Source organism: Coptis chinensis, chromosome 5, assembly GCF_015680905.1.
Source record: "Coptis chinensis isolate HL-2020 chromosome 5, ASM1568090v1, whole genome shotgun sequence".
In the NCBI taxonomy this organism is placed as follows: domain Eukaryota; kingdom Viridiplantae; phylum Streptophyta; class Magnoliopsida; order Ranunculales; family Ranunculaceae; genus Coptis; species Coptis chinensis.
In genome coordinates, this window is record NC_141460.1 from 58,959,357 (window position 1) to 58,984,015 (window position 24,659).

The 24,659-nt window shown below is 36.9% G+C and overlaps 1 protein-coding gene and 1 pseudogene across 1 annotated transcript in view; one reads left to right on the top strand and one right to left on the bottom strand.

The window, feature by feature from the left end:
- Positions 1-17,922, bottom strand: part of RNL (RNAligase) — a 51,879-nt gene extending 33,957 nt beyond the window's left edge. Inside the window, exons 1-8 of the mRNA XM_086560275.1 lie at positions 17,614-17,922; positions 17,307-17,522; positions 16,309-16,359; positions 15,794-15,876; positions 15,536-15,635; positions 7,466-7,544; positions 6,379-6,502; positions 572-678 (exon numbers count right to left, since the gene is read on the bottom strand). Of these exons, the coding sequence (XP_086416401.1) occupies positions 572-678; positions 6,379-6,502; positions 7,466-7,544; positions 15,536-15,635; positions 15,794-15,876; positions 16,309-16,359; positions 17,307-17,522; positions 17,614-17,721 (868 nt within the window). The 5' untranslated portion in view covers positions 17,722-17,922. The remainder of the gene's footprint in view (positions 1-571; positions 679-6,378; positions 6,503-7,465; positions 7,545-15,535; positions 15,636-15,793; positions 15,877-16,308; positions 16,360-17,306; positions 17,523-17,613) is intronic.
- Positions 17,923-20,880: 2,958 nt separating this feature from the next.
- LOC147498148 (small ribosomal subunit protein eS25 pseudogene) lies at positions 20,881-21,209 on the top strand (annotated as a pseudogene).
- Positions 21,210-24,659: the final 3,450 nt, after the last annotated feature.

Genomic DNA, 24,659 nt, shown 5'->3' on the forward strand with positions numbered 1-24,659 from the left:
GGAAGTGGTGGTTAGTGACGGTGGAGGAGGTTGTGGGGTGGTGGTGGGAAGAGGAGGAAGAAGATGAAGGTTTCACAAAATACTTGCCGTTGGATTAGCTACATCTTAATGGCCTAGATGATGCCATTTTTTTTTTAATTTTAACTTTATTAAATACTGGCCCTTGGATTAGTGACATAAGGGTGCCACATCAGCTGTTGTTAGGCATCCACTACAATTGCACCACGTAAGCTTCAAGTGGGACACACATACATCCGGCCACCCACATAACTACATAAGCATATTTTGTAACAGAATGGTAACATTGGCTTAACGTGAAACGCATCCAAGAAAGTTGATGACCCAAATTGCTTGAAAAAATACTTCATGGCCCAAAGTGATAAAAAGACTAAAATTCATACTACATAACATCAATTTTTTCTTGATAAAATTACTAAACTGACACTTATGAAAGTGAAAATAAACAAAAATAATAAAAGCTCAACTTACAGGAAAACTAACTAACTGGACTATGGTATACCATAACAACAGTCTAAGTTTTTCACCATAAAATACTACTTAAATAACCAACCTGGTATTGATATATCAGCAACTTCGTCAAGTGCCTTGCATACAGTTGAAGCAGTTCCTTCCTCACATAACGCATCATAAGCAGCAAAGAAGGAAGCCACGGATTTCCTTCAATAAGTAAAGTGATACATCACATATAATAGTGTGGTAAAAAAATTGCTTATAGTTTAATTGGTTGAAACATATCACTGATTGGGACCCAAATCCTAGATTCCCATCAGAAAGTTTTTTTTTTTTTTCTTTTTTTAGGGTTGGCTTATCTAGAAAGGATATACTTCACGGATATAAAAAGATCCTACTCTGCAAAATCTCAGCAGAAGATATGCATCAAGATGGGGATAAATCAGCTACTCCCCCTAATGTTCCTTCTTCATCCCAAGTGATCTCGACCTAATTCTGGTACGAGATCCAGAAGCCCCACTGCCCCCCTGCAATGAAGTTCCAAAGTCCCTCTACAAAAACAACCCACCTTTTACCCCTAATTCTCAAGTACACACAAGGTTTCTGATTTAACTCCAATTGCTGCGATATTTGAATTTTATGCCCTTAAAAGTAGATGCTCCTGCCGCCCAATAAAAGAAAGAGTCCTTGATCTAAAATTACAGTTTGATGAATTTCACGATCTTCTTGATCAAAATCTCCCCATGTAACATACACAAAGGGTGTCACTGGTTGTACCATGTAAGTGAGATTCTCTCTCACATTTGTACCTTTTCTACAACCTAATCAATAAATTTTACTTATCAAAAAAACATCTAACATACACTAAGGAGAAATATTTAAAATCAATTTTATTTTCCTAAATGGTTATAGATGGGAAGGATTTTGAACTCTATACTTAGCATTTTCTCTCTTCAAATTAATTCCCTTGTACCACCTCAGAATCCAGCCAAAGCACACACTTCCCAAAAATATTTTCCCATCGGAGTCCCCAAAATTTCATTAGGGCAATGCGCCACTGCGCAAAAATCTCGCTTTTTCCAATAGTCTTTTCCTTGGATTGGCAAATTCTTCCTACTCTGCATTTGATGGAGTCCTAGTTGGATCGGTCTTGACGTCAAAATAGCATTAGTTCATTGGGAGGCCAGGAAATACAACATGAAGCGGCTAACGTTGAAGTTTTTATGTGCAACAAGGATGCTAATTACTATTAGTGTTATTGAAGATGGGGCATCCAACTTAAAACCAATTGGTGATAAGTTGAGAGGACCTACCACGTGTGGCATTACTTGAGCCTAACACGTGGACAAACATATTTGGGTTACGTGGAGTAAACAACACGTACTTTAGGCCAAACATAATAGCCCGCTCTGATATCATATTGAAGATGGGCATCGAACTCGAAACAAATTGGTGATAAGTGGAAAGAACCCATGATTTATATATTTTTATGCAGGGCTTAACATATCTCATGTGGGAATAAGCATCTCAACAACTGAACTTGTCGTGTATTGATTTCTTGTGGGTCCTAGGGTTGAATAAGTTACCTTAAGTGTCTTGCTAAGAAAGCAAGAGGAGAGTTTTCTCTGACGTTGATGGTCGAGGCCATGGTTTGTTGAAAAAAAACATCAACAATTTATGTTGTATCATAGAGCTGCCAACAAAAAGGCGGTTCACATTCTTTAGTTCTTGCATAGGGGCCACGCAATTGTGAATGTTAAGTTGTCTGGGGATTGAATTTCTTCAATATAGGCAATCCCGACATAGAAACCAAAGAATATACAAAATATATATTCTCCTAGGCAATTAAATAGTTGAGTACTTGGCGAGACGCCAAGACCACTGGAGGCCTAAAAAAACAAAAAAAAAAAAAAAAAATATCTGATGGGAATCTAGGATTGGGTCCGATCAGTCGAACGACTGACTCCGATCAAAGTGTGTCTGTGTCTGTGTGTGTGACCTATTTTCGATGAGGAAACTAAAGCTTGATGGAGGATGATCACGAAGGGTAAGGAGGTTCCAATAAGTAGGTAACCTAGTAGGTTCATGAAAATGTGGTTAGGATCAGCAGTTATTGAGATTATCATACGATAGTAGTTTCTAGTGAGGAAATACAAAGGTAAAGCTCGAGTTGGGGGAGATATATATATATATATATATATGGGAGGGATAGAGCCACTCCATCGACTTACACATTGAATTAAGACCCCATTTTTTGTGGATATGATCGTCTCACAATGGATATCATGCCCACAAAATTTCATCCGATTTGGATATGTCCAACCTTGCGAAAACTAGTGTTCAATTTTGAACATTTATATAACGGTCCAGAATTTTCCAATTTCATAATAACATTTGATTAAGTTAGACATATTTGAATGAGCCAAAATTTGGTGGAAATTTGGTGGACATATTATTCATGGTGGGGAGATCATACCTACAAAAAATCAGCCCTTAAATCAACTTGTAGGATGAGATATTGGCTTTATACGTTTTGGCTACAAATGAGATATCCTTTAGTACAAGCTACAAAATACTAAGAAAAAAACATACAAAATTCTATCAACCAGAAAATCATGGACTCCCATCTGCACACGAAAGCGTCGAAAGGGATGTCTCGAAACTCGTCGTGCACTTTCAACCAGAAAAACAAACGTGTTTTAATAGCCAAAACCACTTTCCCCATAGACATCGTAAAAGCATCAAAATGTCTATTATTCCTCTCCTACCATATACCCCATAAGATTGCAAAAGGAAACATGCTCCAAAGACGGCAACCCTTCCAAGAATGGACACTCAAATTCCATGAGGTTAAAACCTTCTTCATTGAACCAGGAAACACCCAAGATACACCAGACTCAAACAAAAAAGGAACACCAGATTCTACAAGAGAAAGGACCCAACAAGAGAATATGATTCACAGACTCCCCATCTCTCAAACACAAGGGGCAAAAATTAACAATCACCTCTTTGATGTGTCTTTTTCTGAGGTTGTCTATAGTTAAGATCTTACCTAATGGCACACACCACAAACAAAAAAAACAACTTTCAAAGGAACTTTGGAACCCTAAATAATCTAACTCAGAAAATTATGAAGAACTTTCAGACCCCGATGAGGAATAATGGAATGAAGTTTAAAGTAAAAAAATCTACAAGAAAATACCCCTTTCTTGTTAATACGCCAAAGTCTTTTATCTTTTTCCGGTCTAACAAAAGGAATAAAGTCTAACTACATTGTGAGTGCAGCCGCACTTGCTACATCCCTATTCGAGAGAGCATCATAAATCCCAAGGTTCCAAGCAACATAACCATTATCTACCCTCATGAACCAGCAAACTGGCTTATTTTTAAAGTCCAATACGGCATACAATCGTGGGAAGACCTGCAACAAGGGTCTCTCCTCCAACCAAACATCCTCCCAAAAACGAATATTTTCTTCCCTGCCCAAAACATATCTAATATACTTGTGAAAAGCCTCCCCTACTTTATATACCTTTCCACACGCCACACCCATAGGGTATGTTAACAGGACACTATAACTTTCCTCCAAAGGCTCTCTTTTTCCTCCCCAAACCTCCAAAGTCATTTATCGAGCAACGCAATATTAAACTCATGCAAGCTCCTGATACCCAACCCGCCTTCCCACCTCGACTTACACACTCTCTCCCAATGAACCACATTCTTATGCCCCTTCATCTGCTAAGATTCTTATGATATAAACCACATTCTCTCCATCATAACTATTTCCTACCTCCTTAAAAATATATCTGCAGTTAATAGGAAGCTACGCAAACCAACGGTAATAGTTAATGTGACAACCTAGTTATGATGTTAGGCATCAGGGTTGCCTCCTCTGATTAGGCACTTAGGCCTGTGGCCTTGCCTTTTGTAATTTTCATTCTAACAAGAATAATAAAAAAAGTCCTTATGGCCTTTTGCTAAACAAAAGAAAGAGAGAAAGCATTTTGCATTTATATATAGGGTAGGGTTCAAGGGACATATATAACTTGGCACATACAAACTCATGATTAAAGTACCAATATCTCTCCTATCCAACATTCTGGACCCTCTAATATTCGATGTTTCACTCTGATATTGGATCCTAGTTGGTAAGGAAAGGTTGGGCAAGACAAGTTCTCTAGTATTTTTCCTGAAATATTTCAAAAAATATCAGTGGTAAAAGGAGGTTACTAAATATCCATAAAAAATCAAAAATTTATTTAGCCAATTCCAATCCACTCTCATTCATTGTTGTTATTCCACATTTGGAACATGTCTCAGAAGCAATTACAGAAAATTGAAACCAACCAAACAACAGATTGATCCAACCTGAACTTTATCGACCAGAGCATCGTTTCGCTGGCTAGAGAACTAAATCTTGTCACTTCAAAAGAAAAACCATCAGATTCTCTTGATATCCCTGAAAATTACTTCAATCTCTTCACAAAATTATCATCATGTTATGCAGCTTCTTTCTTCTTTCAAACTTAAACTTAACTGGAGGTCTCTCTTTCTTCTTCTAATCACTGTTGTTTGTATAATGGAATAACAAATGAGATCCTACCCCACTTAGCTATGATGCACGGATACGGGTATGGATACCGATATGGCAACACCGGTACGGGGTACAATACGGCTTTTTTGAAATATTAGAATACACTACGGCCTATGGGTATGGCTAATTAATATGAATATTTTAAAATATGTATATTCTGAAAATTATGTTAGTAGTTCTTTGAGTAATGTTAGTTAGGAACATGTGAAAAACTATTATAGCACATGTCAAAGTCAATACAGCTTGAAACCTCGAGAACAATTTACATTTTAACGGAGTAGAATTATCAGATCAGGTCAATTTCTAGGATTCCAGTACCCTAGATGTATCCAATACCCATATTGATATCGTACCTGACCGATACGGGTGCAATGACATTTTAGGAGTATCCGTGCATCATAGCCACTAAGAGCTTTTACTATAGAGAAAAGTTATTATAGAGAAGAAAAGGCTTAGTCAAGTACGAGGCCTTTGTCAATAACGAGGATACTTATCTTTGAAAGAAATTAACTATACATTGGCAAATTGCTCATTTCTCACATCTAAAATACTATAAATGAAATATCTCAATATATCATGATACTTTAATGATAAGTTCAGATTCTCTTACCAGGACGAAATTGACAGAGGACCAATAATGCCAAACACCCAAACCTAGCCGATTGCGCAAAATTACGAGGCATTTTGTTCTAATCGTTAGTGCATGTATATATTTTGACTTGGCGGTAATTTTTCATATATATATATGATCTCCTCACTAACAAACACATCCACCAACATCAGTTTATTCTGAAATTTCTAACTATGTATACTCTCCACTTAACAGTGAAAATGGTCATCTATAATTCTTCAATTTGTTAATTACATTTGATGGCAGTAGATATTTCAGATCTGAATAATTTCTAGTGAAAATGCTGTATAGCATGAGTAGACCATTTCTACAAAAGACATAGCCTAATATGACATTTCTAGGTGCACCAACATTAACCATTTTAAATCCCAAACTAAATGGTGCACGCTTGTTGTAATGATAGTTTTACACTTTTACTGGATACCATGTACCTCCACTTGATGAGAAACTGTCCAAAATTGTCAAATAGGATGCAAATGGGATGGTGTATTTGATGATTTAAATATATATAGGTAGGAGTCTGCCATCTCCCTAACCCTAGCTTACATTTTTTTTAAAGAAAAAAAAGCAGTAACGATCATGAGTAATAAGAATTCACAGACAATAGATACATCAAAGATAGTTCTCTTTTAAATACGCTACTTCCCTAATATAAAAGACAAAAATTATATAATAAACTCACCTTGTTGAGAACAACCAAACATGATTTGTTGGTAGACGCCATCTCCTACAGAAAGCAATAATGTCTGGGGTAGAATAAAACTTTGGTTTTCCGTTGCCCAATTCAGTTACTGCGGTCACAACAACTGCCGAGAAGCAAGATTGTCAATAAGTACTGTGATAAAATTTTCAGCACTTATCTTAGAGCAAGAAACTAAATTAGAATGTCTACGGAATCACATAGGAACCATTTCACCGAAAGTATATATTGATAAACATTTCTGAAAAGAAAAGATTCATAGAGGTTTCTCCTCTGTTACCATAGAAAGATGGAGAGGACGATAGGTGAGAAGAAAATAAAGAAAAAGATTATCAGCAACCAGACCACCACAGGCTAAATTGGGGTTGGGGTTTGGGGATTTAGGATATCAAGATTTCATTTTGTTGAGATGTTTAGTACAGTCCCACATGGAACATTTAAAAGCTTTGCAGAATACTATGTAGTCACTCATGCTGCTCCAGTCATTGCCAATTTTTTGAGTTGGATGCTCCAAAGTTTAAGACATTTGTAATTGGAATTCTCTTGTGGGATAACATGCCATGCTAGTTCTTTATATTGGATTATTTGGTATGGAAATTAGTGACTTGTTAAATCCTACCCCTGAGGGATGCATTGGTTTAATATGCAGCTATTTGGGCCGCTAGGATTTAAAATTTTATTGATTAAGACAAAAAAAAAATAAGAAAAAAAAAAAAAAAAAATTGTGGGGGTTATCATGCGATGTGTCAAAAATTTACACTAAAGCTCAAACACACAACAATATATTTGTTAAGGTTGCAGCAGAATATTATGATAAAAACAAAACTAATAAAGAACTTGCTATTGTATAATCCCAAACACTGACCAATCATTGAAAAAAGATAAAGAAGCAGTACAAACACTGGACATTCATGGCATATAGACATATATAGCCTATAGTTAACCGTCAAATTCAATGAAAATTCTTATGGTTTTTTGTGATACATTTTTTTACTCCATTTGCTAATTGTCATGGGATTCAGGTCTAGTGTGCTCTTTAATTGAGAAAAAAAGGGGAAGAACCACATACCATAATCCTCGCGAGGACGTTGTCCATGGTCCCCTAGTACAGCAGTTACCAACTCCATTGATATGCACATACGGTTCTCCTGAAAGATGGTAAAAGATATGTCATCCTCTTCCGAGAATGTTTGACGAAGTTACCATTGCAAACATGTGTTTATCAATAAGAAGTATGTACGTGACGTCCAGTCAATACGAAGTTCTTTCTTTTGCTCGTACTAATAATGCAAAGTAAGCCAAGTAAGCCTACTGATATACAGAAAAAAGTAAACAATACAGCCAAGCAAGCCCTACCAAGTCTCAACCCTTCAGCTAATGTCCAAGCAAAACAAGCAATCCCACCTATCTACGCATTGCCTTTTATGTATATATATAATTAAAACTGTTAGCGGTATTAGTATTATGTCTTAAAGGGCAGTTTAGTCTTTGTACCTATTTTAGGGTTTATATAAATAATATATGAGGAGGCCAGCTTGAAGTTAAGTGGTCTTTCTCTTTTAAATATCTCTAATTGATGCTCTCAATTCTCTAACTTGGTATCGGAGCAACTTTTTTTTTTTTTTTTTTTTTCTCCTCTTCTCTTTCTTCTTCTTCTTCTCTCTTTTTTTTTTTTTTGGGTTGCAATAACTCTGCTGGTTTGGTGGAAGTTTAGAGAGACTCTCCACTTCCTATGTGGTTTGTTGTTTCCTTGTGTGTTTGTGCACCCTAGATGAGTTGAAATCGTTAGTATCTAGGGTTGTATCCAGTTTGTAATTGGTGTGGCCTTTTTTTTTTACTGATTTGGTTGTTTTCTGTGTGGTTGTTTCTGGTATTTTCTGGTGTGAACAATGGATGACGCAGTGAATCCTAAACCTGACTCTAAACAGTCTTTATATTATGTCAACGATGATCTCGGTAAGCCCATTACTAATTTTCGTTTAAATGGGAACAATTATCTTTCATGGAGTTATGCTGTTGAACACTTTATTCGTGCGAAAAAAAAATCTAAAATTCTTACTGATGATCCTCCGAATTCCAATGATTCTACTTATGAAGACTGGATGGCTTCTAACTCTATGGTTTTGACTTGGTTGTGGAATAGTATGGAGCCAAAAGTTCTTACTAATGTGCAGTTCTTACCCACGGCAAAACAAGTATGGTCATCATTGAAGGAGATGTATTCCCAAGAAAATAATCTATCTCGAATTTATAATCTGTTTGAGTCTTTGTTCAAGACAAAACAGGGTGATCAACCTATTGATGAGTACTATAGCACTATGAAAGGACTATGGGAAGAGCTCTTGCTTTATCAACCATTTACAGTTAATTTGGAGAAGCAACGAGAACAGCGTGAACACTTTCAGGTTGCTTTGTTGCTGCATGGGCTGAATTCTGAGTATAGTGTTTACAAGGATCAAATTTTAGCAAGTGAAACGGTACCCTCTGCAGACCTAAGCTTTTTCGCCTTAAGAGAAAAGCGTTTGGAGCATGGTGAGTTTGTTCCCTGTTGCTAAGGAGTCATCTGCCTTACTCTCTCTCAGGTAATCGTCGTGGTGGGCGAGGAGGTTTTGGTGGTGGTCGAGGCTTTAATGGCCGTGGAGCTCGTGGTAATTCTGGTTTTGGCAGAGGTAACCGTGGTGGTTTTGGAGGGGCGCCGTGGTCGGTGGGGATAGGTATGATGGTATGCGGCGAGAGGAAGTGCACATATTGTGGTAAGGATGGTCACACCGGAGCCATTTTGTTGGGACAAACATGGGAAGCCTGCCTATGCCCATAATGCTTATGATCAAACTTTTGGGTCTTCTGGCTGGCTTGGACCTTCTAGTGCTTCTCCTCCTTCTGCTTCGCTGAAGTTTTGGGTCAAATTTTGAATCGTCTTAATCGTATTTACGTTTCCTTCACGCAACCCACACGGCTACTATGGCAAGTTCCGTAAGTCCGCTAGTTTGGCGGTACCATCTTCCTCTTGGATCATTGATTCAGGAGCTAGTGCTCATATGACCGGTAATCCCTCTTTTCTTTCTAATTTTGTGCCAACTAAGACTAGCATGACTTTAGCTGATGGGTCCTCCCGTCCTGTTCTTGGTACCGGTGTTCTTCGTCCTACTAAGTTCTTAAATTTGCGGTGAAGAGTCTTTATGTTCCTCATCTTTCATTTAATCTAGTCTCTGTTAGTGAACTTACTAAATCTCTACACCGTTACGTAACATTTACTCCCTACCGGTTGTGTGTTTGGGACCTCAAGACGAAGATGACGATTGGTTCGAATGAGCATGATGGGTTATATGTATTGGATGTTGCGAAATCAAGTTCTGTTTCAGCTTTGAGTGCGTCTGTGTCTCCACTTCAGTGGCATCGTCGTCTTGGTCATCCCTCATTGGTTAAGTTGCGTCAGTTACTTCCTAAGTTAAGTCCAGTATCTGTTTTAGATTGTGAAGCATGTCAGTTGGGAAAACACCATCGTAGTACGTTTCCCAGTAGGGTTGATAAGAGGTCTTTGGGTCCTTTTGATGTAGTCCATACGGACATTTGGGGTCCTTCACGAAATAAAAGCTTGTCTGGTTTCTTTTATTTTGTAGTGTTTGTTGATGATTTTTCTAGAATGACATGGCTATATTTGTTAAAGGATCGTACTGAGCTACCTCGTGCTTTGTTCAATTTTTACAATGAAGTTGCGACTCAGTTTGATAAAAAAATTAAAATTATTCGCTCACAATGCCTTAGAGTATACTTTCGGTCTTGTGTACCTACATTTTTGTGAAGATCGAGGTGTTATTCATCAAACCACTTGTCCCCACACCTCTCAATGAGAATGGAGTTGTCGAAACGCTCGTCATTTACTTTCGATGTTACTTTCGCACTATGATGTTTTGCCATGGGGGTTTCTAAGCCATATTGGAGTGATTACGTTTCAAATTATCTCATTAATCGTATGCCATCGTGCGTTCTTGATGGTCGATCTCCTTTTGCATTGATGTATCCTACTCGGTCATCTTATGGTTTGCCACCTCGAGTGTTTGGTTGTGTTCATTCATGGTCATGACAAATTAGATCCTCGGTCTATAAAGTGTGTTTTTGTGGGTTACTCACGCACTTTCAAAAGCGGTATTATTTGTTATAGTCCATTACTCGTCGCTATTATGTCGGTCTTTGATGTTACTTTCTTTGAGTCTACTTCCTATTTCTGGAGGGCAGTTGTTTGATCCAAATTTAGTGTCTTGTCGTGAGGGGAGTTACTTAATCTGCTACCCCCAACCGGTTGTTCCCATTCCAGTTGTACCTTCGAGGAGGTGCCTCCCGCGACCTATTATGCCCCAATGCGGAGGAGGGCCTAGTCGCGTGTTCCTATTACAACCGTTAGGGGGTCCATGCCTATTTATGCTCAATATCATCGTATTTTTCCTCGAAGAAAGTTACTAATGTTGAATCTACCCCCGTTACTCTTGTTGAACCAAAAAAAAAAAACGTCATCTTCTTTTAGAGGCTCCTCCGGTTCGTGTTGTACAACAACTACGACTCGAGTTGAACCCATTGCTAAACGGACCGTGTCTAAGTCTCCTTATCCTATCTCTCGGTTTGTTTCATTACATCGTGTTTGCTCCCGGTTTTCGTGATTTTGCTTTGTCTGCGTGTCTTACGTTTTACGTTCCTCGTCCCTACCCAAGCACTAGCTTCTTACTTTGGACATTAGCCATGAAAGAGGAAATCTCATTCATGAGAATAAGACTTGGGACCTTATGCCTCTTCCACCGGGAAAGAACACACGCTTGGATGTAGGTGGGTTTTCACAGTGAAGTACCTCCCCGGATGGTTACGTTGAGCCCACGAGGCACGTTTGGTTGCTAAAGGGGTACACTTTCGGACATATGGGGTTGATTATATGGAGACATTTTCTCCTGTTGCTTTCGGCTTAACTCTGTTAGGATTTTACTTTATTCAGGGTTGGCCTCTTTATCGGCTTGACATTAAAAATGCCTTCTTGCATGGTGTGTTACAAGAAGAGGTGTATATGGATCAGCCACCCGGGTTTGTTGTCCCTGGAAAGGAGAATATGGTGTGCAAGTTGAAAAAGGCTATTTATGGATTGAAGCAGTCACCTCGTGCTTGGTTTGATAGGTTTAGTTCTGTGGTTATCCAGTTTGGTTTTCATCGATCTGTCTCTGATCATTCTGTGTTTGTTCGACATTCCGCGTCTGGCACTATTGTCCTGATTGTATATGTTGATGATATCATTATTTCTGGTAGTGATGCAATAGGTATTTCTCATTTGAAACAGTATTTGGGGCAGCATTTTCATACGAAGGATTTAGGTATCCTTCGGTACTTTCTTGGGATTGAGGTTGCTCGTTCCAATGAAGGTATTAGTTTGTCGCAACGTAAGTATGTGTTGGATCTTCTTAGTGAGGCGGGGCTTCTTGGATCGAGCAGTGTTGATACCCCCATGGATCCTACCGAAGCTTCATCATGCCGAGGGGGAGGTGTTTTCGATTGTAGTCGGTATCGTCACCTTGTTGGTCGTCTTATCTATCTTCGCGGACTTCGTCCGGATATTACTTATCAATTGGAGTAGTTAGTAAGTTCATGCACGCTCCCATATTTCTCATCGAATGTTATTATTATTCTAAGATATCCGGGGGTTCTCCGGTAATGGACTTCTTTATCGCCTTCCGCATACACTAGATATTTGTGGGTTTTCGGATCTTGATTAGGCGGTGATCCTACGGTCGCAAACATTGTACATTTGTTGGAGGAAATTTAGTCACTTGGCGCAAAGAAACAAAGTGTTGTAGAGTTCGGTCCAATGAAAGCGGAGTATCGCTATGGCTCACACGGCTTCAGATGATTTGGGTTCGGTCTCTCTTGTTAGAAATGGATGTTCATGCTCCTTCTCCTATGTATTTATGACAATCAAGTCAGCGATCTATATAGCTAGTAACCCAAAGTGTTCCATGAGCGCACCAAAACATATCGAGGTTGATTGTCACCGTTAAATGATTTAATGATGTCCAAGCAGATTGTTACTCCTTATGTGAAGTCTAAATCACTAGGTGATATTCTTACCAAACCTTTGGCTCGACCTAGTTTTTCAACTATGTGTTCCAAGTCGGGCATGTTTGACTTGTATGCTCCCTTGAGGGGGGAGTGTTAGCGGTATTAGTATTATGTCTTAAAGGGCAGTTTAGTCTTTGTACCTATTTTAGGGTTTATATAAATAATATATGAGGAGGCCAGCTTGAAGTTAAGTGGTCTTTCTCTTTTCTGCTCTCTCACCATGACTCTTTTTCTCTCCTCTCTCTAATTGATGCTCTCAATTCTCTAACTAAAACTTTATTCCCATACACCCTTAAATCCCCTTTTCCCACTAAAGGTGGGATTTGATCCCAAGACCTTAGGCCAACCCTCCAAAGGATCAACTCCTGAACTCTCTGAAAACTATAGACCACTGAAAACTATAGACACGGTGACATTCCCCTGTATCACCAAGACTCAACAAAGTGTCATCACTCTCGATCTAGCAAAGACCAACAAAATCGCTAGGGTAGTAAACTTTATAGCCAGTTTCTGGAGCAAGTAAACGGAATAAATTCCAAACAAGTAAGCAAATTCAACAATCAACCAAGAAATCCAGGAGACTCGACTTCGCGAAGGACAACCTAACAAAACAGGAGTCAGAGATTCTGCATATCTCATGCACAGATGACAAATTTTGATTGTAATCTTTCCCTACCTTCTCAAATTATTTAAGCTGACCTGACTATGATCTTTTTAAACACTTACAGTTGAAGATTTGAAGCTCATTGAATGGTCCAAGTCTTCCTTTGGAAGGTTTTTAAAATCAGTTGGATAAAACAGAATAAATCCCTATTAGTAGAAATCAGCAAGAGAGGCAACCTAAAAAGAGAGCTTGAAAACTAAATAAGAAAAGAGTTCTGACCACAACAGCAGGTGCAAGTCCCTGGGAGCATTGTGTTGACCACTCTTCTCCGACATATCTATCTTCAATACTATTATCCTCCTTTATCTCCAAATCTACATAGAGAAGAAATGTCCCCTTGCGCGAGAAGCTCTTCAATGCCCTAGGGGTTTTCATAGGAGTTCAACCAACGCAGGTGTAGAGACTAGAGAGAGCAACTACAATTGTTTTCTTATGTATTATGTACTACAGAATGCATTAACTTCCCAATAAATTGTACACCTTCTCAAAAACCAGTTTCCTTGGATGTTATTGGTATCTCACTCCCCCCCCAACCCACACACACGAATCAGAACCCACTAATGGGTTCATAACTGCTGTACTCTCATTTGCCACATTCTTTCTTACGCCAGGAAAGTTGAATGGGTTCATAACTGCTGTACTCTCATTTGCCACATTCTTTCTTACGCCAGGAAAGTTGACATCTATTACCATCATTTACCTCGCCCTCAGGAGAAATGGAGACTCTTCCTTAACTAGGAGTAACTTTTGTAAATCCCAACGCTCCCAGTCTTGTTGGCATAATCTCATGTAGGAAGACCTTAAGAGAATAATCAAAATAATTTTCCATCTGTGCGGCACGGGCAGCATCTTCGAGAGAGGAACACAAGCACCACTGTCTGCTATGTCAATGCATAACTTTTGTTCACAAACCCCATATTTCAGATAATCTGAACCTTTTTCAGCACCCATAGAACTGAAAAATCCTAGGGTTTCAACATTTCATTCATCCTTCAGCAAATCAAAAGAAGCAGCCAGAGAAACCAGTGCAAACTGATTAAGGGAAGAAAACCAAAGCAGGAACAGTCTACAGAGAAAAAGGAAAAGGCTAATAACGATTGGAAGAAGAAAGGAGGAAACTATTCCGGAATTTAAGGCCAGGGATAACAGAGTAAAAGGGTGTACAAACCACGATTTACAGAGTAAGAGGAAACAATCATCACTCAGAGGATGAAGGGTGTAACTACTTGAGGAATGGAGAGGGATAATGGAGAAAGGGAAGAGGTCGCCTGAAAGCGGGTCGTTCAGAAACCAGAAACCATGATTTATATTTCAAAATCTTTAGAAATATTTTCATGAGACCACTCAATACTATAAGGTAACAGGGTTTGGCCAGAGAACCACAAGGTCCTATTGAATAAAAATGCAAAGAACTTGAAAATGAATACGCAATCCTTTACACATATTGATGTAGAACATGAGTTTGTTTCTTTCAAGGTTCGGTGGTCAAACCCATGGTCGTGTAGGAGTCCATTAGCTAGTTGTGGACACATGTCTGTTTTCTATTAGTTTCTAGGTTTAGTATAAATAAAAGGGCTTGTAATTAGGGTTATTCAGTGTTGAAGTTTATGAGTTGTGAGATTCAATAAAAGAGAGATTTTTAAGTCTTCTTTGTTTTGTTTAATTCAAGAGTAGATTTAATAAACTGAAGCTTCTGCCAGTTTAATCTACATCACATATGTACATGCAACAACACCCTCTCCAAGGCAACGGTAAAATGAGAACAATACTTACATTTCTAGCTCTATTAATTTTGATCATATGCCCATGCATTTTAGCATTCTTCACAATAATTGTTGTTCTTTCCGATACCCATTTCTTTAATTTACAATACATGTCCACATTGCATATTGACCTAGATAGTTATTGCTTGTCTAATCATATGAATTGCAGTACACAATCAAACATTATTATGCGGAAAAAAAAAAAAAAAAAAAAAAAAAAAAAAAAACACCATGAAAATAATCCCTAGTCTCAAAAACCAAACAATCGTACAAAAATCAACATCTAAATTAACAATGTCATACAGTATCCAAACAAGTTAAGTCCATCAAGAGTCTAGAATTATGTACACTGATGTCGATAAGGGCCTTGGACAAGGGCATCTACCAATGATGTCGACAATTTAAATGTATAACAACAGAGTAATAGGTTATTACCAATGTTTCTGTCAGTTTAAGCCTGAAGCGTTATAATTATTAGTTATCCTGTAAACTTGGTTGTAAAGTTTTCTTTTCGAACTGTATATTTCAGGAATAACAGTTAATAGCAAAAGTAAAAGGCTTAGAACAAAAGTTATATCAAGTTACTAATCAGATTTGAGTAATGCATTACATCACTTACCTCAAGAAACTTATTGAACTCGGCTTGCTTTTTAAATGCTTTGATGCCCCACGCATCGCGAAACATTCTTCCAAGAACAAAAACACCAACAGCTGTATATCTGCAGTAACAAATACTGTATATTAGCTCCAAACTCCAATGCAGACACTTGCACCAGAGCACAGGCAATCATGTGAAGAGAAGTGTGAACAAATAAATGAAGTTCACACAGCCAAAAAGGGAACAAGAAGAAATGAGGATTTAATGAATCGAACGTACATATTTCCAAAGCTGTTCTTGGCATATGCTCCACCTTCATTCCCCGCATACATAAAGAGCGACCCGGAGTGTTTGAGAGATACCTATAAGAAAATAATGCATCAAATTACAAATAGCTCAAAGATAATCAACCAAACAGATATATTCAACATCGAAAACATTTCCCACAAAGACTACCTAAACAATTGGCCATATATACATTAAGTGTGGACCCTTTTTATTTTTTCTTGGAGATGATTTCCATGGTATGGAGAACATATTCCTAGAAAATCAGTACATAGTTCATTGTGTAGGTTGTAGATGTCAAGGAAGCCTGACTATATACACTCCACAAAGAAGCATCAAATGTCACTTGGATAAATGGAGAAAACATAGGTATGAAGTTCCAGGCATAACGAAGCAAGAAACGCCAAAGTTCTCACAGGCATGTCAAGCCAACTTACCATGACGAGACGATAGCCCGAAGTAAAAGCAATCAGGTAAAAAATAAAGAAGTGAGAATTTTAAACCAATACCTCCATGGTAGCCAAGCCCTTGGAGACCATCTCTATCATCCTTGTCCTGACCTGTAAACAAACAGAAAATCACCAATTAATAGTACTAGTTGACGCGGTCAGCTCAAGACCAAACCACTTTTGAACTAGGAAAATAAAAAATAAAAACCGAAGAGCATGTATGTTTACCAAATTATATTGAATACTGTTTGCAGAGACAGATACTACAAATGACCATGAGCTGAGAAAAAGGGGCCAGCCAAGGCAAATAAATTTAAACGAGAGAGTAAATGGGTTAAAAGTTCAAGTAACCTGATTCTGTCAAATTTTCTAAAAAGGTATCATACTGAAACAAATCTTACATGCCTAGACTTCATAAACAACACTATTTTTGCAAGATACACAATAAGACAATGAAAACCAAAAATTATTGAAGACCCAGAAGAGAACTCTGGAGGAAAACCAGTAAGTAAACTGGTTAGAGCGTCATTGTTGTCAAGCGTGCTGGTAATCGCGCAGTCTTCGGAGGTGAGATGGGTGGAGCCAAGGCAGTGACTCTTGTTGAAAATCAGGGAGGTCAGAAAAGCAATGTTAATCATACGCCCCAGCACCTCAACCACAAAAAGAAATGAAAGTGGTCTACCTGCCTAATGCCAATCTACTCCTAATGAAACCATCCGGCAAACCCATTAATAAGGCTCGATAAAGATACTAAAGACACACACATTGTACTCCATCTCCTTCACCTACACCCACATCCCATGTGTCTCATCGCACATGCTCATAAACTACAGTCAAAACGATTTCACAAACTACACCAGGCATGCCACTGACCTCATCTAAAACCCGTGAACCTTATAAACAACACATTGCAAATAATCATATACACATTACTCACTATCCTAAAACTGCACAAAGGGGCCACTAATAATTACATGCAATAACATAGTAGCATTTTCACAAACAAGTGCAATAAACATTACATTGAATATACATGTATATAAAAAGTATAAAGTTACCTCATGGTCGGATTTCTCATTCTCAAACTTAGGATAAAAGGTAGCTCTAATTTGAGAAGAAGTAAAAGCACAACCATCATCCACATTAAAATCCTTAACAAATTTATCCACGTCATCATTCCCTTTTTTACTATTAATATTCATATCATTAAGCTTCATTGTTATATCTACTTCTTTCCATTTCTGCCCTTCGTTAGAACCACCGCCACCTTTCCCCTGTGTGTCAAAATATACAAAATATATTAATTTAACTAATTAATATTATTATTATTACGTATTGTTATTATTATTATTATTATTTAAGTACCTGATGATTTGGCATTGAATAAGAAGAAAATGAAGTGAGATGAAAAGATTTTGGAATAGTGAGTTTCTTGAATAAAAATGAGGTTATGATTCTTTGCCTGACATTCATTCGGTTCAATTTTTTATATACTCTTATTATAAGAACCAACGTGGAATGCAACTTATAAGTCGGTTGTTGTTGGCAGGCGGTGGGTAGCGAGAGTGTGTGTGGGTGTTGTAATGGACTTTTTTTTTTCGACGATGAATAAACAGTTAAAATGTTAAATGGTGCCTTTCGTTTGGTATGTCTTCTGTCAGTTTTGTGGCGTGGGCAGATATTTTACATTTTCTTTCAACTGCCCGATAAACCAAAATAATATCAGGCGGTCTAGGCTGCAGCCCCCTAGTTTTAGCCCAGTAAAAGGGCCCCCAACGAGTTTTAGCCCAGTAAAACAATACGGAGTCGATAGGACACCCAGTAAACATGTATATACAGAATTTGTGGTATACGATCATTATTTTCAAAGTGACGGCTAATAATGATCTTACAAATATGTCATGTTGTTCTAGAAGTGTAACTTTCAAAAATCAATAAAAATAAAAGAAGATATCGAAAAAAATGTTACATCTATTCATTATAAATTACTAGCAAAATGCACGTGATATGCACATGATTAGTATTGAAAAGTAAAGAAAAAGCACAACGAATATATCTGTTTTAGGTGGATAGTAGACCGTCTATACATCATGAACACGTATGCTTGGGTCACATTATAGATTTGTTGCATCTTTTTAAAATAAGAACACGTTGATGTAATATATCTTTACCAAAAAAACTAAGCTAAATCTATGGTGCGCGAGATGTACCGAAACTAATAGTACGCGCGTTTTCTAGCCACACATTTGTGAGGATAGAACCGGAACAAACTGAGTGAACAAGTTAATGCAACAAAAAAATCACATAAACTACTATTCCGGGTGAACAAGTTAATGCAACAAAAAAGTAACATAAACTACTATATGTTACAATCAATAACATAGTTTGATGTAAATTATCGTTTGTGTCTTCTAGGGTGCGCTTGTTTTCATTAATGAATGTAAGACATGTTTACAAAGAATACGAGATTAATTGAGAATATAATCATATCGCTATCTCTAATCTTATTTTTCACTATATTGACAACAAAGTAATAACCAATTCCTCATTACTAATCCTCCATTACTAACAACACAATGTGTGTGAATGTTTTGATTCCTCTAAGAGTTGTTGTCAATCATCAAAAACAAAAGTGAAAGAGTTGTTGTGGGTGCTAGATTCGTTCCAATAGGCTCACCAAAATTTGTCTAGAATCCAAATTCTCTTGGTTTTTCTACTGATTCCTAGTTCGATTAAAATGACTTATGTTGTCACTTCCAACATAGTTATTACATTTTAGTGCCACGAACAACATACAAGAAAAATATGTGTTTAATGGATATATATAATATATTATGGTACTAATAGTAACATACTATAACAATTGTTGTTCGTTCCAATAGGCTCACCAAAACTGGTTGGATTAAAATCACTTATGTTGTCATTTCAAGGATATTTGGCACATTTCGCCCCCATGGACTATATACAAGATCGATGTCTTTAACGACTATATATTATGCATTATGTTACTAATAGTTACATACTGTAAAGGTATGGAATAATAAGTTATATAAGTTGTATATTTTTTATAATTTGAATCACTTCTAGCATATTTGGCACATTTCGCCTCCATGAACGACATACAAGATCGATATGTCTATAATGACTTTATATTATTCATTATGTTACTAATAGTTACATACTGTAAAGTTATGCAATAACAAGTTATGGAAGTTGTATATTTTTTATAATATGAGTCATAGGATTGGAGCCCTCGAAGAAGTCACACATTTATGTTGTTTTTTATTGTATAATACATTTGCTACCTTTAGTATATTTATAATGTCAAACCACCACTTAAATTGAAATCGCTTGTCAGCTTGTGTATTCATCGTTTTATTAGCAATATACTAATGAGTCTTTATTCTGTTTAAATTGGTGCCTAGAATTAGAGTCCCCTTATAGATCTAAACAATTGTGGGTGTAAGAACTAATTCTACTCAACTACTTATGAGGTGGCAGCTTACTAAAATCTGTCTAGAATCCAAATTCCCTTGGTTCTTCTACTTATCTCTAGTTCGATTAAAATGACCTATGTTGTCACTTCCAATATATCTGTTACATTTTAGTGCCACAAACGACATATAAGAAAAATATGTGTTTAATGGATATATATAATAAATTATCATACTAATAGTAGCATACTATAACAGTTGTTGTTCGTTTCAATAGGCTCACCAAAACTGGTTGGATTAAAATCATTTATGTTGTCACTTTCAGCATATTTGTCACATTTTTCCCCAATGAACGACATACAAGATCCATATATCTTTAATGACTCTATATTCACTACTAAAAAAAAAGGTTTTAATCTCGGTTTTAAAATTATCCTTTATCTCAGTTTGGGCTATGAGCGAGATAATATGTCCCATAAATGAGTTATTGGCTATGAGTAGAAATATGTTATCTCGATTCTTACCTGACTGAGATAAACCGAAATATATTATCTCACATGGTGTGACACTGATATAATAAGAATTTTAAGTTATCTCGCACTCAATAGAAATAATTGATATTATTCAAAATATCTCGGCACTTCATTGATATAATTGACCTTATACCAAATATCTCCGAATAGATTTGCAAAATAGAAAATAGAAATCACCAGAAAATGAGGACACGATTAGATAATAGAAATCTTGCCTCTCACACTCTCTCACACACCGAGAACAAAATAATTTAATAGACAGTTCCCTAACTTCACCCCCACCACCACTTAACTTTTCTCTTTCCCCTTTTTTTCCTTCTCTCTTTCTCCTTCTCACATCTCAACAAGGTAATTAAGGTAAGTATCGACTTTTTTAATTGCAAGCACATATATTTTTTTTCTAGGGTTTTATTTTAAAATTGGTAGAACATATTTTTTTCAATTTTTTTTCTCGATTTTTTGGCTTTTAATCAAATATTAGACGAAGAGGTTAGAAGGTGTTGGGTTTTGCTCAGTATTAGAAGTAGCTTGTACCCTTTGATTATATTTCCCTCTTTATGTTTACTCGTGGATTATGTCATTCTATTTCACGGTTCAATTCTCCGTCATTACCTCAATCACCTTAAAATGCGGCATTCAGTTTTCTTCATCTTTCAGCAGTGAAAATGGCACCAAAGAAGGAGAAGGCACCACCCCATCATCAAAACCAGCAAAGTCTGGTGGTGGAAAGCAGAAGAAGAAGAAGAAATGGAGTAAGGGAAAGCAAAAGGAGAAGGTGAATAATATGGTTTTGCTTGATCAAGCTAGTTATGATAAGCTTCTTTCTGAAGTCCCAAAGTACAAGCTTATCACTCCTTCCATCTTGTTTGATCGTTTGAGGGTGAATGGATCATTGGCATGGAGGGAAATCAAAGATTTGATGGCTAGAGGTTCCATTAGGATGGTATCATCTCATGATAGCCAGCAGATATACACCAGAGTCACCAACACCTAAGGGATTTATCTAGGCTTGTTGGTTTAGATGTTGGGCAGTTCTTTTGTCTTTCTTTTGTTCTAGTATTATTGGGATTTTGTCTTTATGATGAGATATTTTGGATAATGCATTTTTCTTTATGTTTTCATGATACTTGTACTAGAATATGTCTCCGTCTTTGATTTTGTTAAAAAAATGTGTAGCTTAATTCTATTCATATTAACATTAAGTTTTTTTTTTTTTTTTTTTTTTTTTTTTTTTTTTCTTTTCTAGTTCGGGAAGTGGTTTTGCAATTGAAGCCTTTACTATTAGAAGACAAATTTTTAGTGTCTATTGCTGCTGGAATATAGGTTTGCATATGAATTTATGCCAAGAGGACCAATATCAACTTCTCACAGTTTGTTGTTATAGACTCTATTTGTGCACAATGTGATCTTTAAGTGCACTGATGGCACGCATGAATATTGTGGGATGCTTAAAGTCTAAAGGAAATAGCTTAGGTTCAGGGCATTTTACATCAAGTGGCGCCACAGTAGTTTTGATCTCTTGGTATCATAGATTATGTGCAATTTTCTTGTTGTCCTCTAATAGTTTGTGAGTTTCGTTTTTTAGCTATTTTTGTTTTATGTTGCTCTACTTCAATCTCACTTACTGCGTCAATCTCACTTTCAAACTCCTTAAGGTTGAAATATTAATGAGCAGTATCGATCTATTTGTTACACATGGCCTTTGGCTATATGGGCAATGCAGCGAGCCTTGTCAGCACCAAAGCTTTTCAATGAGGCTATTCGTGGAGGAAGTTCCAGCACAGCTACACTTCACAGTCCCGAGGAATGTAAGTCTTACCTGATTTGAGTTATTGCTCAGACACTATACTTTTGTCCAAAGGTTTACCAGACGCACTATAATTTTAATTTTATCTTGGTTAAGGGGCAGCAGGCAATGCGAGGCTTTGGAGAACATTTATATGACCATATTAATTTGCCCTCTAATTTCTTCTCTCTTCTGACTTTATCTATATATAATATCATGTGATGCATATCTTTGTTTTATCGTTGGGAGTAGATTATCACTTGGTATTTTTTTTTTTTCATTTTTTGGAGAAAAGCAGTAAAGTTTAATTCAGTGTCAAGTATAAAGACACATTTTTTATAGAATATGTTAGCTGCAATGAACCCGTGATGGATGGATGGTGCTTGGGTTATTCAAAGCTTCTCATATTGCATCATGTTCGTTGGTTAGATCTGAGCATGTATAGATTAATTTGCAGAAGTAGCTGAATGACAACTTTTATAATGAAGAACTAACAAGATTCATGAACTGAAACTAAAAGGACTAAAAGAGTATCTTTTTCTTATTTGACGTGGTAGTTTTCTAAAAGGTTTGGTGATCTATTAGGCAACTCAAACATTTCTAATATTTATTTCCTTTCTGTTTTTGTTTTGTGATTCTTTGAAGAGTGTGTGTTTCCTATATGATATAGACTGTGTGCTTATAATTGGTGTGAACTGTAAAGTGTATAGCGTAGTTTTTATTTGCTGTATATGTGTGTTGCGTTCTCATGTATCCTTGAAATGTTATTTGCCTCGACCTAACGCTATTTTTTCCAATTCATTGGTACTCCAATAAGAAGATAAATGTTTCTACAATTCACAACAAGACTTCTAATATTGTTGATATCAGGCGTGTGATTTACCAAATGAAATATAAAAGACGGGAGCGGCTGATTACTCTACCCTGCAAACATGTCTACCACACAGATTGTGGAACAAAATGGCTTAGTCTCAACAAGGTCAGCTGATCAGAGCCTTCCTGTTAGCTAAATATTTCATACTAAATTACCATTTTCCTTTTACGCATGAAGCCAGATTATCTGAGCTGCAATAATTTTATATACCCTATATCTGTTCATACTTCATTTTTCCCCATATGTATTTTGAACTATGTTGTTCATCACTGATTTTGTATGTCTGCCTCACAATAAGTGATTTACTAGCATTTAGATGGTTTTCCTAGTTCCACCTTTTTCCAATATAATCCATGAAATACTTATCCTAGTTGACATGCTTAATTAAACTGGGATTTTTCGGGTTCTTGTCTAGGAATGGGCAGCAAGCAACGTATTGTTCTGCACCATTTCAAGCTCCTGAGCGGTGGGATTGCCCAAGCATTGCGGAAGTAGATGAGAGAACAAATACTTAGTCACTGGGATGCACTCTATATGCAACAAAGTAAGAACTGTTTCTCTTGTTAATTAGTTTTTTCTGGCCATTGTAATTGGAACTTGTACGCTTTTCATTAACATTTTGATCCTGCACACTTGAGTTCTTCTATTACTTTGACCTATAGGAGATTTACACGTTGGTCCTGCAAAATGAGATCCATGTGCTAAAACATAGAACTTAAGTTTGGAACTAACACCAACAATAACAATAATAACACACGAACACCAATGACAATGATTAAATGCTACTAGTTTGATGCACCTTGATATATTACTAGTTTGATAAATTAAAAGATTGTTTGTTGGAAAGGGTACACTGTATGCCATATGGAAATTGTTTGTCGAAAATTATTTCATGATTTGTGAAGATGGAAATGTGTGCAAACAAGTTAGGGTGAAGTCTGTATACCATGACCATGATATTTCCTTTTACGTATCACTTGTGGAATGTGTAGTTTGAAGAAGTTCACTCATTCCGAGCTAACAGGTATGGCTTGACTCACATTTGGTTGATTACTGATTTGTTGTCCACTTGCTAATTCCGCGTCGGGGGAGGGGAGGGGGGTGTCAAATGGGTGCACCTTATTTTAGTATTTGTTTATTTGTGCTTTTTCATGCATTTCCATTTTTTGTAGTGTCTTGCCCTTGCCTAAAACATAGAGTTATGTTGATAGTGATGCAACATATAATTAATGAATGGTATATGTGTTTCTATATTGGATGTAGACATTTTGTCAAAGACTCAAGAACTCTACACTATTGTTTTTGCTACTTGGCATTTGGATTCGTTTACTAATTATATCTCACTGTATAATACCGTACATGAAGTTAGTGTATCTGGGAAGGTTGTTGTCCATTGTCTGGTACATGAGACGTCACAAGCTTGACTCTATCAAGCTACTCCTGGTTAAAACAAATCATAGCTATTTGAGCAATAGAGGTTGTTCAGTTTGTGGAAAGCTATGCTGAAATGAGGCATGAAAAGAAGTGAAAAAAGTGCTTTGCAAAGACCCTATATGGTTTTGACTTTATTGGTCTGCAACATGCGCCTCAACAATCTGAAAATGGTCCCTCTTTTAACTCAGATAATGCACATTCAATCCTTGATGTGGATATTAAAATGAGCAGAAAAAGAGTCAGAGGTCAAGTTTTAGCGGATAAGGGAGTCAAAGGTCAACAATGAGATTGATGATCTAGATGTATAAATTCCTTTAGTGGCAGGCACTCTTTATTTGCCTTTGGACTAC